Source organism: Cucurbita maxima, unplaced genomic scaffold, assembly GCF_002738345.1.
Source record: "Cucurbita maxima cultivar Rimu unplaced genomic scaffold, Cmax_1.0 Cma_Scf00063, whole genome shotgun sequence".
NCBI classification, from domain to species: domain Eukaryota; kingdom Viridiplantae; phylum Streptophyta; class Magnoliopsida; order Cucurbitales; family Cucurbitaceae; genus Cucurbita; species Cucurbita maxima.
The window spans coordinates 291303-309657 of NW_019272079.1; the positions used below are offsets into that span (position 1 = coordinate 291303).

Here is an 18355-nt window from a genome sequence, read left to right on the forward strand (position 1 = left end):
TCATAGTTCGTAAGCTTTTGACTCTTCACTAACTCCCAGCAAAACACAACTTAAACTCTTATCATCTAGCTTAGTTCTCTGAATCAACTCGAGCTCACGATATCGTTCTTCTTCCTTCCGTTGCAGCTCTAGAGCTAATCGTTGTTGAGCTTCTTCTACCCTTCTCCTATTCTCTTCCAACATTTTATCTAGCTCTTCTTTCTCTTTCTGTGCTTGTTCTTCTTTTTGTCTTGCAACAGTAAGGGTGGCTTCTTTCTCTTTCTCAAGTTGCACATCAACATCATCAAACAACTTCTTGCGACCTTCCTCTATTCGCCTTTGTATTTCTAATTTAGTCTCTTTAGAGTTTACCTTTCTTCAACATTCTTGTTTATTAATTCTTCTATCCTCCTAGTTGCATCTTCGTCTAACTTCTTCAACTCTGCTTCATGCCTTTTCTTCTCTTCTTCCTCTTTCTTAAGCTTCTCTATGGAATGTTTTTTATTAGTGGATGCACGACTAGGACTGGAACTAGACGATTTGGGGAAAGGAAATAACGAGGAAGACCTACTTCTGCGTCGGCAACTGAGGGAACTTGAATGGCTCCTTCTCCTGGAACGGGTAGTGGAATGATAGGGGGAAGGACTTGGGTTTCTTTTGCTTCTCCGACTATGGTGATAGGAATTGGAGCGAGGAGTGTACAATGGAGACCTTGAAACACTTCTCCCCATAAGTTTCAATTGAGTTTGAACGGTTGCTATAGGCTGAGATATAGCATGTAGTACGAACATTTGATTCAAAGACATCTTTGTCTCCATAATTAAGCCTCTCTCAAGATTAAACACCTTGCACGTTCCATTTTGAAACAAAATGTTAAGCCCCTTTGCTTGCAATTTCCCAATACTCAGTAGATGCCTCAGCTCTGGCACATAGAACACTCCTATGATTATCAGTATGATTCCATTCACTTGCAATCGTACGTTACCCTTTCTCGTTACATCCATGCCTGAGTTGTTGCCTAACTTCACTGAATCTCTGAAACTTCCATCAAAATCTGAAAAATATTCCTTCTTCCCACGCATATGATTGCTACATCCCGAGTCAAGGAACCACATATCTTCTCTATTGGCCTTATTCATATTCACGTAAGCCATCAGCAACATCTCTTCTCAAGTCTCTGCATAGTTTTCCTCCTTCTCCTTGCTTTGACATTCCCATTGAAAATGTCTTAGGTTGTGACAATTATAGCACTCCACTGTGGCCTTGTTGAAGGTTTGTCTGCCTCGTCCACGACCTTGACTCCTTCCTCCAGATTGTTCACCATGAGTGATCTTCAAATTGTTTTCTTCTTCAACATGAGAACTCATGCATTGTTCATGCACAAGCAAACTGCTTTGCAACTCATCAATGGTTAAGGATGGTTGTATTCTTGGACTCCTCAATGGAACACATAATAAACTTGAGAGTCATAGATCTCAGAATCTTTTCAACTAGTTCAATATCTCCTTTGTTCTCACCATTTATTTCATCTTGTTGGCTATGCTAAGGGTATGAGCAAAATACTCATTTACAGATTCTCCTGCCTTCATATGAAGCATTTCAAACTCCTTTCGAATAGCTTGCAAATGTACACGCTTTACCCGTGTCGAACCTTGATATTTCTACTTCATAGAATCCCATATGTTCTTTACTGTATTCTTGTTGAGGATTTTCTCCAAGATCGAATGATCTAAGTCTTAAAATAGATAATTCTTTGTTTTCAAATCTTTCAACTTCTGATCTTCAATGTGTTTCTTCTGGACATCTGTGGAAACGATGTCTTCTGTTACTACAGAAATCCCATTCTCCACCAAATCCCAATACTCCTTTGAACGCAAAAAGTTTTCCATGAGCATCACCCAATGATCATAGTACCCATCAAATTTCGGAATTGCAGGCTGCACAAATGAGCTCTCCGTCGTCATACTCTTATTATGACACACGTAGAAGACTGTTGCTTCCAGTTTTAACTTGGCTAGTTTAGGGCATGGCTACTTTTATTATGATACCAGAGCTTATGCTCAAAGTGGACAATATCGTACCATTGTGGAGAGTCGTAATTCATAACATGGTATCAGAGCTATGCCCTAAACTAGCCAACACATGGTATCAGAGCTATGCCCTAAACTTAGTCATGTCAATAAAATCATCAAATATCGAACAAAGAATTGTGAGTCTCGAAGGTATAGTCAAAAGTGACTAAAGTTTCGAACAAAGGGTGTACTTTGTTCGAGGGCTCTAGAGAAAGGAGTCGAGCCTCGATTAAGAGGAGACTATTTGAAAGCTCCATAAGCCTCAGGGGAGGCTTATAGTGTACTTTGTTTGAGGGGAGAATTGTTGAGAATTATTGGGAGTGAGTCCCACATTGGTTAATTTAGTGGAAGATCATAGGTTTATAAATGAAAAATACTATTTTCATTGGTATGAGGCGTTTTGAGAAAGCCTAAAACAAAGCCATGAGAGATTATGCTCAAAGTGGATAATATCATACCATTGTGGAGAGTCGTAATTCATGAAACGTAACCTAGAATTGGATCCTCGCATAAATCCTTTTTTGTTCTTTCATTCCAGATGAAACCCGTTTCAAAGTATCAATTAATGAAAGGGGAGTGCTATTACAAATCCACCTCTTTTTTCAATTAATGTGTTTTGAATTATCTAAAATTAAATAATAATAAAATTATTGAAAATACTGGTATAAAATTCTTATTTGATTACCTGGTATTCTATTTCCAGACATTTTTTTTTCCAGACCTCCTAAATAAAACTTTGAACCAAACGATCTCTATAAAAATTCGGACTTGGGATTGTTGGATGAAAGTAATGATCATGAGTTTATAATTAAGGAATATTATCTCTATTGGTGTGAGACCTTTTTGGGAAGCATAAAGCAAAGAATGTGTTCATTTAACATGGTAACAGAGTCGTGCCCTAAACTTAGTCATGTCAATAGAATCCTCAAATATCGAGCAAAAGTACTACAAAAGTATTGTGAGCCTCAAAGGCATAATAAAAAATGGCTAACACTCCAAAAGAAAAGGAGTCGAGCCTCGATTAAGGGGAGGCGTACTTTATTCGAGAGAAGTGTTGAGAGCTTATGCTCAAAGTGGATAATATCATAATACCATTGTGGAGAGTCATGTTCATCTAACATGGTATCAGAGTCATGCACTAAACTTAGTCATGTCAATAGAATCCTCAAATATCGAACAAACTACAAAAATATTGTGAGCCTCGAAGGCATAGTAAAAAATGACTAAGACTCCAAAAGAAAAGGAGTCGAGCCTTGATTAAGAGGAGGGGAATAATATCATACCATTGTGGAGAGTCCTGTTCATCTAACAGGAATTAGGCTGTGTAACTTTTTCTATGACGTTTCCCTGCTTGTCAAGTTTCATCAATATTCACCTTGTAAATTTTTAATTTCATCTCAACTCAAAAACTAAATAAGATAATATGTGATTGAATTCTAAACTTTTTATGCTAAATTCTTACTTTCCACAAGCAAATCAATGTAATTTTATGAGAGTTTTTTTTTTTTTTTTTTTTTTTTTTTTTTTTTTTTTTTTTTTTTTTTTTTTTTTTTTTTTTTTTTTTTTTCAGATTGTACAAATAATCACTTACTACTGAATAGTGAAAGCAACAGTGTAAGAGAAGAAACTTACATATACAATGATGAGGTTTTTATATAAGCTGCTGCTTTCTAAGAGCAACAACCACCACTTCGTTGACCTTGACCTTCCTGCTTTTGCCGTAACATGTTCCTCTTTACCACACTGGATCTTTCCTCCAAGAAACTCGGAACCTCCATTATCTGCACAATATTTACAATCAACAATTACGAAATACATAATGTAACAGCCCAAGGCTACTGCTAGCGGATATTGTCCTCTTTAGACTTTCCCTTCCGGATTTTTCATTTAAAACAGGTCTACTACGGAAAGGTTCGTTCCTCTCTCCAACTAACGTGGGATCTCACATACATGCAAAGTTTCCAAATAATAATTTCACGTTTCTCAAATTCTTGGGAGCTTCCTCTAATTCTAAAAGTGTTGTTTGCGTACTAATCAAGGGCAGGAAATTGAGAAGATCAAATAAAGATGTTCATACTTTTAGGGGTTTTTTTTCACTTATTTTCCCTCCTAAATGTTCATAATTAAAAAATCATATATAAAAAGTTAAAATACAGAATCTTTGCCCCTCCTGTGGCCTCACCTCTCACCTCTAGATCTAATTGTGAGATCCCACAACCGTTGGAGAGGATAACATAACATTCTTTGTAGGAATGTGGAAACCTCTCCCTAGTAGACACGTTTTAAAAACCTTGAAGAGAAACCCGAAAGAGAAAGCTAAAAGAGGACAATATCTCCTAGCGGTGGGCTTAAGCCGTTACAAATAGTATCATAGCCTAGTTTCGGGCGGTGTGCCAGCGAGGATGCTGGGCTCCGAGGGGGGTGGATTGTGAGATCCCACATCAATTGTAGAGAGGAACGAGTGTCAGCAAGGATGCTGGGACCCTAAGGGGGTGGATTGTGAGATCGCTCATCGATTGTAGAAAGGAACGAGTGTCAACGAGTGGGCTCCTAAGGGGGTGGATTGTGAGATACCACATCGATTGGAGTGAGGAACGAGTGTCATCGAGGACGCTAGGCCCCAAAGGGGGATGGATTGTGAGATCCCACATCGGTTGGAGAGGAGAACGAAACATTCTTTATCCTGGTGTGGAAACTTCTCCCTAGCATATGCGTTTTAAAAATTTTGAGGGAAAACCCAAAGAGGACAATATTGCTAGCGGTGGGCTTGGGCTTCGACTTATCACTATTACTATTGGCTACATGTTTCGGTATTTAAAAGGAAACAACCATTTTTACACTCAACTTCTTAAACTATTTACTGTGTCCACCAACAGCCAATCTGCTATGTTTTTGCATATCATATTCACATGTAAAATGTCAATGGTTTTCTTTCTAACGTAATTAAATGATAACTGTTGTATTAAAAAGTACCTTAATTGCAAGTTCTTCAAAACATTTCGCTACATTTTCTCTGGTTTTAGCGCTGCATTCAAGGAACAAAGATCCAAGCTTGTTGGCAAGTGCAATCCCATCTTCTCTGCTTACAGCACTTTCAGATTCCTGAGATTATTGCAACACATTAATAAATTTTGCAGCTCTGACTTTTTTTTTTTTTTTTTTTTTTTAGATATGCCATAAATNTTTTTTTTTTTTTTTTTTTGTTAGATATGCCATAAATCTGCACATGTCAAGCCCACCATTAGCCGATATTGTCTTTTTTGGCTCGTTATGTATCAGGAAAATGTTTCCACATCCTTATAAGGAATGTTTTGTTTCCCTCTCCAACTAATGTGGGATCTCAAAATCCACCCCTCTTGGGAACCAGTGTCCTTGTTGGCACACCACCGGGTGCCTGGCTGTGATACCATTTGTAACAACCCAACCCACTAGTAGCAAATATTGTCTGCTTTGACCCATTACGTATCACCGTCAGCCTCACAGTTTTAAAACACGTCTGCTAAGAAGAGTTTCTATACCCTTAAAAGGAATGCTTTGTTCCCTTCTCCGACCGTTAGGTTGACGGTTATATGTAAAGGGCCAAAGCGGACAATATTTACTAGCGGTGATTTTGAGCTGTTACAAATGGTATCAGAGCAAGACACCGAGCGGTGTGCCAGTAAGAACGCTAGGCTCCCAAGGGGGTGGATTGTGAGATCCCACATCGATTGAGGGGAATGAAGCATTCCTTATAAGGGTGTGAAAACCTCCCTCTAGTACACACGTTTTAAAACTGTGAGACTGACGACAATACGTAATGAGCCAAAACAGACAACAGAGTAATGCGACTAAGCATCCTCAAATACTTAATGGTCTGAGGTCCTTTCAGATCAGATTATCATGCCATTTTCGATAAAGTCATTAGTGTCTAATCCTTCCATTTTACACATAGACATCCTAGTTTATGCATTTATAAACTGTATTATTGACCATGAGTGTCGTAAGAGATACAAAGGACTTACCCTATCAACTTTGTTTCCAACGAGCATCTTGACACAGTCCTGATTTGTCAAATAAAGCTCAACTTCATTTGCCCATACATCCAATAGGTTTGTAAAGGTTTCTCTCCGAGTCACATCATATACTAAGACAAACAAAAATTACAACAATATCACTAGACCAAAAGTAATGTAATATAAGAAAGTGTCACTTTAGAATTCTTCATGAATTCTCACTTTAGGATCTAAAGAGTTTGATGAGAACTAACACATTTCACAACGAACGTGCACTTCTTTTAAAAGAGGAAATAGAAAAGAATGAAACATAAACAATAGAGTTCTATCCAAAAATACCCATCAATCCGGTACCTCAAATTCTAATCAATCAACTTCACGAAAGCAGTATCTCAAGCTAGACAGTGCACCTTCATATTCATCCAATGACTGAAATAACTAGCCCCATCTTGACCATAATTTGAGTTCAGAGAGAATTCAACAAAATGAATCTATAAATAATTTCCGATTCGTTAATTGTAAAAGAGGTTTTAGAGAATAAGAAGAAAAATAACGAACGATCTTCTGCATATCCTTCTCCTAATTCATTGGCATGATCAACTCAATCAATACTCTATCAGCACATACCAAAAAAGCTGAGATTCATTGTAATACATCGTTTGATATGTTTTAGTACATTCAATGGACTCTGAAAGCTGACAGTAAATCACTGAATGCATCTAATTCGAAGCACAAGATTACCATTTGATAGCTTACCAAGAATGATCCCTTGAGCACCTCTGTAGTATGAACTAGTTAGTGATCTGAACCTCTCTTGCCCAGCTGCGCCATGTTAAATCTTCAATAAGTCAGCCCACCTTTTCTTTAAGTAACATTAAATTATTAATTTTGAAGCTCTCAACAAATTTTGAATGGATAATTCAATGCTTCAGGAAGCCATCCACCTTTTGACGAGTGAATTGTTTTTTAGTTTATACTTATAAGCAAGCAAGCGTAACCATCTTGCATGGAGAACTTAAATATCTTCAGTCATTAATGGAAAAGAAAGTGTAATTGCAACATAAATTAACAGAACAGAGACCAAAAAACGGTTCCAAATAAGAGTTATCTTTTCCTCCCTGCCCACAATCTATTAAAATACAAGTCCTTCAAAAAAAAATATCGCAATGAAATCTTTGACTTATTATTATTTTTTTTCATTGACAAATAACTTATGGATGAAATATGGGTAAGTGATTCAATTACCTCTCTCTTAATATGCCTCGATCACAGAAATAAATTTAACCCTAGATGTTCGATTGCAATACTTGCCAACTATAGAGGCAAAATCATTAAAAGGACAGAAAAAAAAATCTTATTATTTTGAAAATTTAAATATAGGTTAAAAAAATCTTACTAAAAATATATTTTAGCCTATATTTAAATTTTCAAAACGATCCAAAGTTCAGTGTCCAACTCCAAAATTGAAATCATAAAAAACGTAAAACAGAGATCCATTTGATTCAGTTCATTACCGGTATCCCAAATAGTCAGCTTCAATCTCTTCCCACCAATCGTAAGTTGCTTGATCTTGAAATCCACACCTATAGATGACAGTGAACACGAATTCTCCCTTAGAACAACTAATCAGAATAAATTCAATTCCACAAATCACCTATACTTTCCTCAATCTAAAATCTCCAACTCCTCTACTTTCTCCATTAAATTCAAATGAACAAATCGAAACCTACTAGAAGAAGCACAATGCAACACAAAGAATCAACTCAATCACTTAATTTTCGAAGCAACCAAACAGATTGAGAGTAGATAAAGAGAAGGAACATAATCGATTGAGTTAGAAAAAGGAAGTACCAATAGTGGGAGTGAGATTGTCCACAGAGGCGGAAATGAAGGTGTGTAGAAGGCTACTTTTACCGACGCCGGAATCGCCGATAAGAAGCACCTTAAATGAGAGATCGTAGCCACTGATCTGGCCGGACGGCGATCCCATTCTCAGTTCTGTATCTCTCAGCTAATGAACCAATGCTTCTTCGTTTCTCTCTCTAAAAATGGAGTTTACAAAGCAAAACGAGGAGAGAGAGAGGTATTTATAGATGCCAATGGCGACGTGGTTTCCTTCACTACGCATTGTTGGATTGAAAAAAAAAAAAGAATAAAGCGCCAGAGGACCTCACAAGAAAACGGCTGAAATTACCTTTTTAAAACTTTAAATTTCATCGAACCGAACCGAACCGAACCGAACCGAACCGAACCGAACCGAACCGAACCGAACCTTAAATTAAATAATCATTTATAATTTTTATTCATTTAAGTTAATTATAATTAAAAAATCGAAGAATTTATGATACTTAGAGGTATACACGCCCAAAATGTCGGGTTATATTTTTAATATTTTTTTAAAATATATTATTTATAATACCATATATATTATATTAATTATTAAAATTTCATAAAGTTCAAATATTAAATATTTACGAGTCAGAATGTATTACTAATCTCGATTACAAATATTAAAATATTCTTAATTTTGTTAAAAATAGAAAATATCACGTTTTTTTTATTTTTAATCCTTATAACAATGGTCCATGTTGTTGGGAATGAACCCGACATTCACGATAGAAGTCGTGGAATTGACTTGCAAACTTAAGTTGAAGAAATATAGAGAAATTGTATGTCGGGATTTTTCTTTAAATTTGGTAAATGAAATATTTCCCGTGAAGTCTTCCATGTCGTGACTTGAAACATGAACAGGGCTTGTGGGAGCCTCTCGAAAAAAAAAAAAATCTTCAAGGATTGAAGAGAATTATTCGCTCGAAGAAGAGATTTGTAGAATACTTATAGAATGAATTTGAACGTGTATGAATAAGCTAGTATTGAGCTTATCTGATAATTATGGTATAATGGTCGGGACCTCGATAAGTTGGTTAGCTCATTTAGCCCCATGATTGTATGATATAGGTTCGTCCCTAAATTTACAATGGTTGAGATATGTAGAATGAATCATAATTCTCGAGTTTTATTAAAATTATGATCTTATGCGTTGACGATAGTGATATTAGTGCTTATACGATTATCGAGACCTACTTATGGACTTACATCTTCTTTTCTAGTAGACGAAATTGTTACTCGATTGACAACTTTTCATAATGTTCTAATAAACCACGTTCGAACCAAAATGACGTCATGCCTCACAAATCATGACATATAGGTATACCCCACGAGCTATAGTAAATAGCAATCCAATTTTTCCTAAGATCCCATGTAGAACTTCGATGAGTAGATACGCTTCGATGAGCCTAGTGATGATATCACAAGCTGATGAGGGCTCGATTAAGCCAGACTATGAAAACTAGACCTCGATACGATAAAACTCTTGAGAATCCTGTATAGAACATTGATGGGTAGTTATTCTCCGATAAGTAGAGTGATGAGATATCACAACATGATAAGGCTCGTGATTAAGCTAGACCATGATGAACTACGGGAAATAGATTGTAATGACCCTATTTTTACTACTAAAATGAAGTCGCTACTACATGCATGACATGCCTAATATGTATAAAAATTCGTTTAGAAATATAAACGTCTAAACGTTGTCATAGACTTAAACGTTTGCAAAGTTCATTTAAAATAAAGGTAACAGTGATGTAAACAATAACAGCGGAAATCAAAACAACAATAATTTCAAAAGAATGAAAACGCTCTAATCTAACCTACCCCTAACTTCATTCTCATGGCCTCTATAGTGAAGTCATCCGCTACACAAGGGTGCCTTATCTTTACCTGAAAAAGAAGTAGCACGTGACTTGAATATTTAAAGAAATATTCAATACGTAGCCCGAGAAATGCAATTACTTGCAATTATGGTGGGACCTATCTTTTAATAAAAACATCATGACCTTGAACTCTACTTTTCAGCCCAGACGGAGTTGAATGTGTAGTTTCTCTCTATACACGGTCCATGCACGCACACGTGGACCCACCAGACGTGCTCATATACATACCCCTAGGCCTGACCTTCAACTAGCACTTGCTTACATTGCTGGAGCCTTAGGGAAAGAAGCTTGCATAATATAACAGTGTAAATAGATATCTTAATGTATGTGTCTGTACTAATCATAATGGAAAAATATCCCGATGCACATGACATACAAAATGTATAAGATCCCCTCATGGCATATACTTATGATGCAACTCATACCTCCATACTTTTCTCTATGAGGCATACATACGTGTCGAACATGTATGTTTCATAGGACGCCATGTCTCCAAACGTGTTGGAAATGGCTCTTGAAGAGCATTCAAAAATATCAAATCCAAACTGAATGAGTCAAGAGGCTGAGTCAAAGCCGTTAGAACATGGATTCTCGGACTAGCTCCAAATCGCCAAAATGGGATGAAACGAAACAATTGTTGTGACTCAATAAGCCAATCGACCTCCCTTTTTATATTAGAGTCCTAACTCCCCACTTTCTTAATCTAATCGATGTACGACAAATTTTATTTTATTTTTATTTTTCTTTTTAATTTTCGATTGTTACATGGACTCAGATCGATGAGGACTTACGTGGGGTTAGAACCATAGAAACACATAGTTAGAGGGTTTAGAAACCCTACCTAAGCTTGTATAAACCTAGAGAACTGAGTGGTTGTCTTCCGATAGCCTCTGAACCAAGACGTGTGGTATTTAGCTACAAAATAAGATCAAGAGTCTACTAATAATGAATCAGGTAGTCGAAGATGGGAGCATAACAGAACTATGTAACTATACGAGGCTAGCAGATCCAAATCATATTTTGATTTTCTCTCCAAGTCGGAATTCCAGCAAACACCAAGAAGTATCCATTTTTAACACAAGAAAACCGTCGGAGTGGGGGATTTTCCTCCTCACTGACCCCAAAGAGGGTGGCTCTGTCGATAAGTAGGCTGGCCGAAAGGACACCAAATGCCTAAACAAGACAAAAACCTACTTTCTTTATGCTTAACACAAACTTTTCGGTCTTCTCTCTAGCACACGAAGATCAGCCCTATAAGTTTTCTTTTGTATTAGGTGTCCCGTGTATTTGTTTTGTTAATTGAATCCTTTTAGTAACTTTCACACTTATTTTTCTCGTTTCGTCTTTCGTTTCCTTTTCGTTTGTTTCGAGAAATATATCGATCAATTCCGATTCTTTCTTTTTCTATTGATTCTTTTCCGATCGAGATGTATGGATCCATGGGCCTATGTGTCTATATAGATCCTGTTCATGGATTAACGAAAATGTGCAAAAGCTCTATTTGCCTCTGCCATTCTATGAGTCTCTTCCTTTTTACGTATGGCATCGCCACTCCCTTTGGCAGCATCCACTAATTCGGAACTTAATTTGAAAGCCACGTTTTCGGGATGCCCCTAATAACCAACGAATGACAAGTACTTTTCCTTGGGTGGATCCTATTTCAATGGGAACTTGATGAGTTGATCTAATCCACTTTTGTAAGTAGCCGTTTATGACTTGAGTCCTTCGAAAATTAAGTCGTTACATGAATAGTATTATTGAAACGAGGTACTAACCACTCGGGTAAAAATAAAGTATGGCGTTTTTTTTTTTTTTTTTGTTAAAAACTAATTATTAGTGGTAAAAATAATTTTGAAATTTCTTTTTATTTTTTATTTTAATTATGTTTTGTTTATTTAAATCGATAATGTGATGTAAAGTTGTTTAGTTTATTAAATAAATATAATTGTTTACTAAATGTATATCTCGTGATCATACTATATTAAAATATAAATTGTTGGAAAATATTTTCTTACATTTTTATTCATTAAATTATTTGTTGACATATGGATGAACATACGTATACGTATACGTATATGTATATGTGTATATATATGTATATATATATATACGTATACGTATATTTGGAATTCTTGGAAGTTTTATATGATGAAACACGCTATCATCTCACGTTTTGAAGTTTCTTTGAGGTAAGTAGCTTGTTATACAAGTGTACGTGTAACGACTCAAGCCCACAGTTAGTAAATATTGTCATTTTTGGATTTTTCCTTTTCGGGCTTCACCTCAAAGTTTTTAAAATGCGTATAGGAAGAAGTTTCCACACCCTTATAAAGGGTGCTTTGTTCTCCTCTCCAACTGATGTAGGATCTCACAGTATGATCCCTAACTTGCATGTTGAGTGTCACGGTCATACTTTTTCATCCGTGCGGTGTTGTAATCTTGACATGCTCACGACTATTCTTGAGGGGACCCCAAGTCCCATATATATTTTTCCCCTGATTTTGTAGCTTTGTCTAGGTTTGTCTTAGCTAATTGAAATCAAACCAATTTAGTTAGCTTATGATAATAATGAAAGGTTTTCACGAGGGATGGAAGGTCGAGGAGGTTTTATTTGACCTGACCAATAGGTTTACTTTCTACAATGGAAGAAGCCCACAAACTCGAGAGTTTTGACCACCAAATCGGGAGGTGAGAATGAAATTCGTCCAACAAGCCCTATACATCTAGATTTAGGGAAGGAAGAGGAAGATTTTGTTCAAGAGATCGAAAAAAGTTGATATCTCGAGAAGAGTTTTCTGGAAATCGAATTAGGTGAGTAATCTCATCCCCATTCAATATCTCACTCTACTAATATATTAAATATTAGTTTGAACACTTAAAATTTTCTTTCAACTAAATTTATCTTTTTGGTGTTATTATGAACTAGTATCGGGACCGTACGGACTTACAGATTACATGCAAGTCGATTATTTTCATAATTACAGCTTAATCAGAAGTCTATTTTACCCTTATAATTATATCTAATACCTTAAGTATTCGTATCCAATCATGAACTAAGTCTCTCAAGTAGATTTCATCTCGTATGGATAACAACACAAAACCCATAAATGGTTTCTAATTAACTTATCAAACAAGACAATCAAAAACCATACCATCATTCATTACACTCTACAATAAACTAACCAAGAATTATCAGTTTTTCCCCATTCTTTGGCGGAGGGAGCAGTCCGAGCAGTCCGATACCAATACAAAACTCGCATTGGATAACCAGTGTTCGTGTTCGTGAAACCGTGGAACGTGTCATCACTACGAGTAAATTTATCCATCACTTGTCCATGTGAACGCTAGAAGAACGATGACAAACGCAGCAAATATCGTTGCACAAGCAAAGAACCATAATACTCCGCTCTGGCCTCGGTTGTCTTCTTTGTTGCTCTCTTGACTGGTTAGCTCTATTTCTTTTAGAAGTTCTCTAACTTCATCAATGTCTGCATCTTTTGCAGCTTGTACCAGTTTACTTTGAATTTTCTCCAACTTTGCTAGCCTCTTTCGTTTCACGACGTCTTTCGCTGACCAAATGAAACCAGTCATTTTCCATAAGAGGATGCCAACGTATATTGCAACAACACAATCGACAGAGTAATGGTGGCGTTCTCGTATTTCACGTTGAGCGCTGTGTATTACAAAAAACCATACAACTGCTGAGCTAAGACCTCCATAAGCCTCCTGTTTCAGTGCATATATTAGCCAAGAAAAGAACAATATATCACATCAACACATTGCACACTAGAGTTTATACCGTCCAGGCCATGGCCGTGAGCACGGCAACGAGCATGTGGCCGCTGTATACAAGGTCGTTGCAGCCACCCCCGGCCTTCTTAAGTACATTGTACCAAGAAGATCCTTCAGAGGGTGTTGGTCGTAGGAAATCTATTAAGAAGCTCATTTTACCCCAATCAGGTCTGAAGTCACCAAGAATCTGTCCCGGATCAGCTGGGAAAACATTTTACACGTTAACTCAGAAAATAGAGAAATTTGAATTCATTATGTGCAAACTATCTTCTACAAAGCTAATACATCTCAATAACAAATCATCATCGAATCTTGATGTTTGGTTCTACGTTGAGTATTATGAATGTAATAGTCAAGGCTCACCGTTAGCAAATATTGTCCTCTTTGGGCTTTCCCTTAAGATTTTAAAACACGTTTGCTAGGGAGAGGTTTCCACACCCTTATAAGGAATGTTTCATTCCCCTTTCCAACCAATGTGGGGATCTCACAATCCACCCTCCTTGGGGGCTTAGAATCCTCGGTGGCACACTACCCGGCTCTAATACCATTTGTAATAGCCTAGGCCCACTGCTAGCAGATATTGTCCTCTTTAGGCTTTCCCTTCCGGGCTTCTCCTTAAGGTTTTAAAATGCGTCTGCTAGGGAGAAGTTTCCACACACATAAGGAATACTTCATTCTCCTCTCCAATCAACGTGAGATCTCACAATGAAAGTGACAAGTATTTTCTTACAAAGCAGTTCGAGTGCTTAACATTTTAAAAAATGCAGCATTAAATTGCTCTTAAATATGATGGTTTTCAGTTAGTCACTTACCAAAAGCTGTGTCCTGATTTATTAACTGGCGAATTGTATCAGCATCTTCAGCATAAGGAACATAGTACTTCTGTGCCCAACGATGAGGATATGCTGGGACTCGGAATCGAGTATAGGCACACCATGGCCTTGCAGATGGCAGAATTGTAGATACAAAAGTTATGGCTCTAAGAAGTCGGCCAATTGCCATGGTGAACATATACCTCGCACCTAATCCGAGTCCAGGAGCTTTTACTGAGCCAAACAGCACAGAGAATGCAAGCATAATGAACAACATCAGGAAGTGATGCAATCCAATAATCCGAGCTCTCAATATCTCCACAACAGTATGAGGAAGTTTCTCGTTCAACGCCAGGAGAAGCCATTGGCCCGTATCAGGAAGAGGAGATGTGTCACTGTCAAATGTCAAGAAAGTCACGATCTTAGAAATTGAACTGAAAACAAAACCAACAGGGGAATGAAACTGCATATTTGTTAATGAGCAACAGAAAATAGATCTTTTGAAAGTTTCATTCCAGCTTTATGCTGTAATGGAAGTTCGTATGTAATGGCTCAAGCCCACCGCTAGCAGATATTGTCCTTTTTAAATTTCCCTTTTAAGCTTCCCCTAAAGGTTTTTAAAACGTGTTTGCTATGGGGAGATTTCCACACCCTTATAAAGAATGTTTCATTCTCCTCCCCAACCGATGTGGGATCTCACAATCCACCCTCTTTCGGAGCCCAGCATCCTCGCTGACACTCGTTCCCTTCTCAAATCGATGTGGGACCCCCCAATCCACTCCCCCCCTTCGACATCCTTGCTGGCACACCATCTCGTGTAACCCCCTTTGAGGCTCAACCTCCTCGCTGACACATCGCTTAATGTCTCGCTCTGATACCATTTGTAATGGTCAAAGCCCACCGCTAGCAAATATTGTCCTTTTTAGCTTTCCCTTTCGGGCTTCATCTAAAGGTTTTTAAAACGCGTCTACTAGGGAGAGGTTTCTACGCCCTTATAAAGAATGTTTCATTCTCCTCCCCAATCAATGTGGGATCTCACACTGTATATCATAACAAAAGATTGATCTACTGTATATCATAACAAAAGATTGATCTACTGTATATCATAACAAAAGATTGATCTACTAATACGATCTTGAATTGCTACAGAACAAAAACAAAACTGGGTATCAAAAAGACTACTAAACACATGCAAATATGTTTGTTGGCAAGATCGAAATTACTCTGATTAATCAAAATCTTGCTAGTTCTTGCAAGAATCAATCCTCAAAACTAACTAGCAAGGACTTTGTAGACTTCTTTAAACATAATGGCTGCATCAACGTTCATCCACATTCAATGCATCTCGTTAATTTCATAATATATTATAAATAAACATAGGAACTAGATTAAATAAATGGATGAAAAGCCATTAGTCCACCAATAACGGATGCAACAGGAAGCATTATGGGCAGCATTAATTTAAGATCCAAAAAAAGAAACAAAGTGAGACCCATCTTTACAAAATGAAAATAAGAACACCAATTGGCTGACGCTCTGCAACATCTAAACTTGGTTCTGACAGGAATAGGAAAATGTCAATATACGGGGAGCAAAAAATGAATTTATTAGCCAGATCTCTTTCCATTTGTGATAGAAACCAAATCTAATGAGCTATGAAACGATTATGGATCTAAAATCAGAAATCCTTTACAAAAAACGGGTAAGCCATTTCTGTCTCATAATTACACTAACAATCAGGTTATAAATGCTTTTAAAAAGATTCAGTCAACGCCTTCGTGAAGTTTGAAATCCGTTAACTCAAGCTAAACTACTCTCCAAAAATATCAGATCCATCCTCAATCTCTTGATTCACACAAGAAAATGAAAAATATTCCAAATCTGGCAAGTTAATTAACGCAGATACGCAGAATCGCACCTAAACATAAACATCTAATATGATGAGGAATTAATTTTAGGTTTTCGCAGCTCAAAAATCAGAAGTCGATCTGATACCTCCAAGTCGAAATCAAACTTGATCATTCAAGAAATCCACAACTATTTTTTATCTGCTAACAGACGTATCACAAAAGAGAGAAATCCAGATCTTAGAGTCACCTGTGCCAATCAAGACCGAGGACGGCGGTGACGAAACGAACGGAAAGAGCTTCAAAGAGCAGAGTGGCGAGCATGAAGAGCATGGAGGAGAGAAATGGAATGGCGGAACGGAACTCGGAGGACCAGTGCTTGTAGAAGGGAACACGAACGACGGCGGCAAGGGCAAGAAGGGACCAAAGAGCTGGCTGGAGACGGGCATGCCATGCCGGCGAGAGGTGGCTGAGGTAGTCAATGGAGATGTATGATATGGCAATGAGGCCAAGCCCGCCAGTCTTCGAGGCCGGCCACCGCATTTGGTGGTGGCGGTGGCGGACAAAGACGCGCAGTGTAGTTGCTTGTGGAGAGTAAATGGGTTAGTTGAGGAGGAAAGGATGTCGAGACAAGTGTTCTTCTCAACCAACCTATATTTATGTCTTACAAAACTTAAAAATCCGATCCATTTAGACTATCTAATCCAAATTATAAAATTTAGGGTCGGTTGAATATTGTTTTTTTTGTAATGAATTGAAGAAAAAAAAAATAGCAGAGTAGTTCAGCTTCGCTAGAAATCTCGTAGTTTCGGATAGAGGCAACCATGAGATATCTGCACCCAGCCCACGCCGCCCTCTTCTTCAAAAACGCCCTCAACCCCACTTTGCCACTCAACACACCCTTGTTGTCTGAGAGTGTAAAAGACCCAAAAGGCGATGAAGAACGAATTAGTTTGGCACGATACAAAGGACGAGATACTAGAGTAGAAACAGCAACGACACCGAGCATACTCGCACGTGTGGGTCATGTGTAGGGAAGTACTATACATCCAATTTGTCAAGACTAGAGGCCACCTAAGAGACTATGGTTTTAAATGATAGGTTCTTGCCCATGTTGCATGTGTTGCATGTGTTTGCATTCCCTGACTCAAATACCTAGTAAGCAAGCTACTTATAGGCTTTGTGTTTTATCTCGGCTTTAGGGTTAGTCAGTTTCATAATTTGGTTATCTAGCCTTATCAGGTTAATTCTTTTATTGAACCTCGTCACTCGTACAATAGGGCCACCTATCGTGGATACTTGCAGTTCTAGGTGCACTTAGCCAATCTCTTTGGTCTGTTTAAGTCAATACCCGTTCGACTTACGAGTAAGGGTTCCCTCATCAAATCTTGGGCTCTAAGCTGAATCGAGAAGTATGGATCAAGTCTACCTATTAGCAAACTCTCTACGGTTTCCCTAATAGGTTTCGTTCGTGTCTACTACTGAACATTAACTAGAAGCTCCCTAAACCCTAATAGGCTTTATATTATACGTTATTCCAGACTCTAAATAGTACAGGACAGATGTCGTATTTCTTTTTACTAAGTAAACCTCATAAGTTGAGACAAGTTCACAACTAAAAGTTGCACCCTAATCACCCCGAGGCAACCCATACAATCAAAATCAACCCTAAATATGACTCTCGGACCAATCATAGACTAAGATTCATTAAACATGTGTTAGTTACTCTAATTGATTCGTTCATCAAACTTGTAGTCTTGATATCCATGAAGCTCTTAGTTCATTTATCTAGAAACGATCAATAATGGCTCTGACATTCTCCTTTTGTCTCCTACGACATAGGAGTCTAACATCTCGAGTCTGAGCTAGACATCCCACCTAGGTTAGAAAACATATGAGATCCTAACGAAAAGTTTAATAAAGTGGTGTCTAGCTAACTGGGTATCGTATTAGGCTTAGGGTCAGAAAAATCGTAATTCTTCTTACTCTAGGGATATGTCATAAAAGGCTAAGGCAGAACCTAAGTATACGACGGTTTATGAGGTTCATAAAGTCGTACTTCAAAGCATATATATCATACTCATC

General features: G+C 37.6%; 2 protein-coding genes and 1 pseudogene across 3 annotated transcripts; all 3 read right to left on the reverse strand.

Annotated features, from left to right (window-relative positions):
- LOC111472060 lies at positions 1-710 on the reverse strand (annotated as a pseudogene).
- A 2668-nt stretch (positions 711-3378) lies between these two features.
- On the reverse strand, positions 3379-8122 carry LOC111472047 (ras-related protein RABC2a-like). Of its 2 annotated transcripts, XM_023117743.1 has the most exons (7): positions 7895-8122; positions 7558-7626; positions 6800-6865; positions 6053-6174; positions 5025-5153; positions 3684-3832; positions 3379-3398 (listed from the first exon to the last, which is right to left on the reverse strand). In XM_023117743.1, exons 1-6 carry the CDS (start codon positions 8031-8033, stop codon positions 3722-3724), a joined length of 636 nt encoding a protein of 211 aa, XP_022973511.1. In that variant the 5' UTR covers positions 8034-8122; the 3' UTR covers positions 3379-3398; positions 3684-3721. The 2 variants fall into 2 exon arrangements, with proteins under 2 accessions (XP_022973511.1, XP_022973510.1); XM_023117742.1 differs by lacking the exon at positions 3379-3398 and having other exon boundaries at positions 3606-3832.
- Positions 8123-12902: 4780 nt separating this feature from the next.
- LOC111472039 lies at positions 12903-16914 on the reverse strand. Its single transcript, XM_023117730.1, has 4 exons — positions 16521-16914; positions 14424-14818; positions 13619-13812; positions 12903-13545 (listed from the first exon to the last, which is right to left on the reverse strand). The coding sequence occupies exons 1-4, from the start codon at positions 16811-16813 to the stop codon at positions 13138-13140; spliced, it is 1290 nt and encodes a 429-aa protein (XP_022973498.1). The 5' UTR covers positions 16814-16914; the 3' UTR covers positions 12903-13137.
- Positions 16915-18355: the final 1441 nt, after the last annotated feature.

Coding starts and splice junctions, on each gene's coding strand:
- LOC111472047 (XM_023117743.1), bottom strand. CDS start 8,033: ATGGGATCGCCGTCCGGCCAGATCAGTGGCTACGATCTCTCATTTAAG. Junction 6,175..6,799: donor TGCTCAAGGGATCATTCTTG/GTAAGCTATCAA, acceptor TGTTTGTCTTAG/TATATGATGTGACTCGGAGA. Junction 3,833..5,024: donor TTGAAGAACTTGCAATTAAG/GTACTTTTTAAT, acceptor AATATTGTGCAG/ATAATGGAGGTTCCGAGTTT.
- LOC111472039 (XM_023117730.1), bottom strand. CDS start 16,813: ATGCGGTGGCCGGCCTCGAAGACTGGCGGGCTTGGCCTCATTGCCATA. Junction 13,813..14,423: donor AAATCAGGACACAGCTTTTG/GTAAGTGACTAA, acceptor ATGTTTTCCCAG/CTGATCCGGGACAGATTCTT. Junction 13,546..13,618: donor TCACGGCCATGGCCTGGACG/GTATAAACTCTA, acceptor GCACTGAAACAG/GAGGCTTATGGAGGTCTTAG.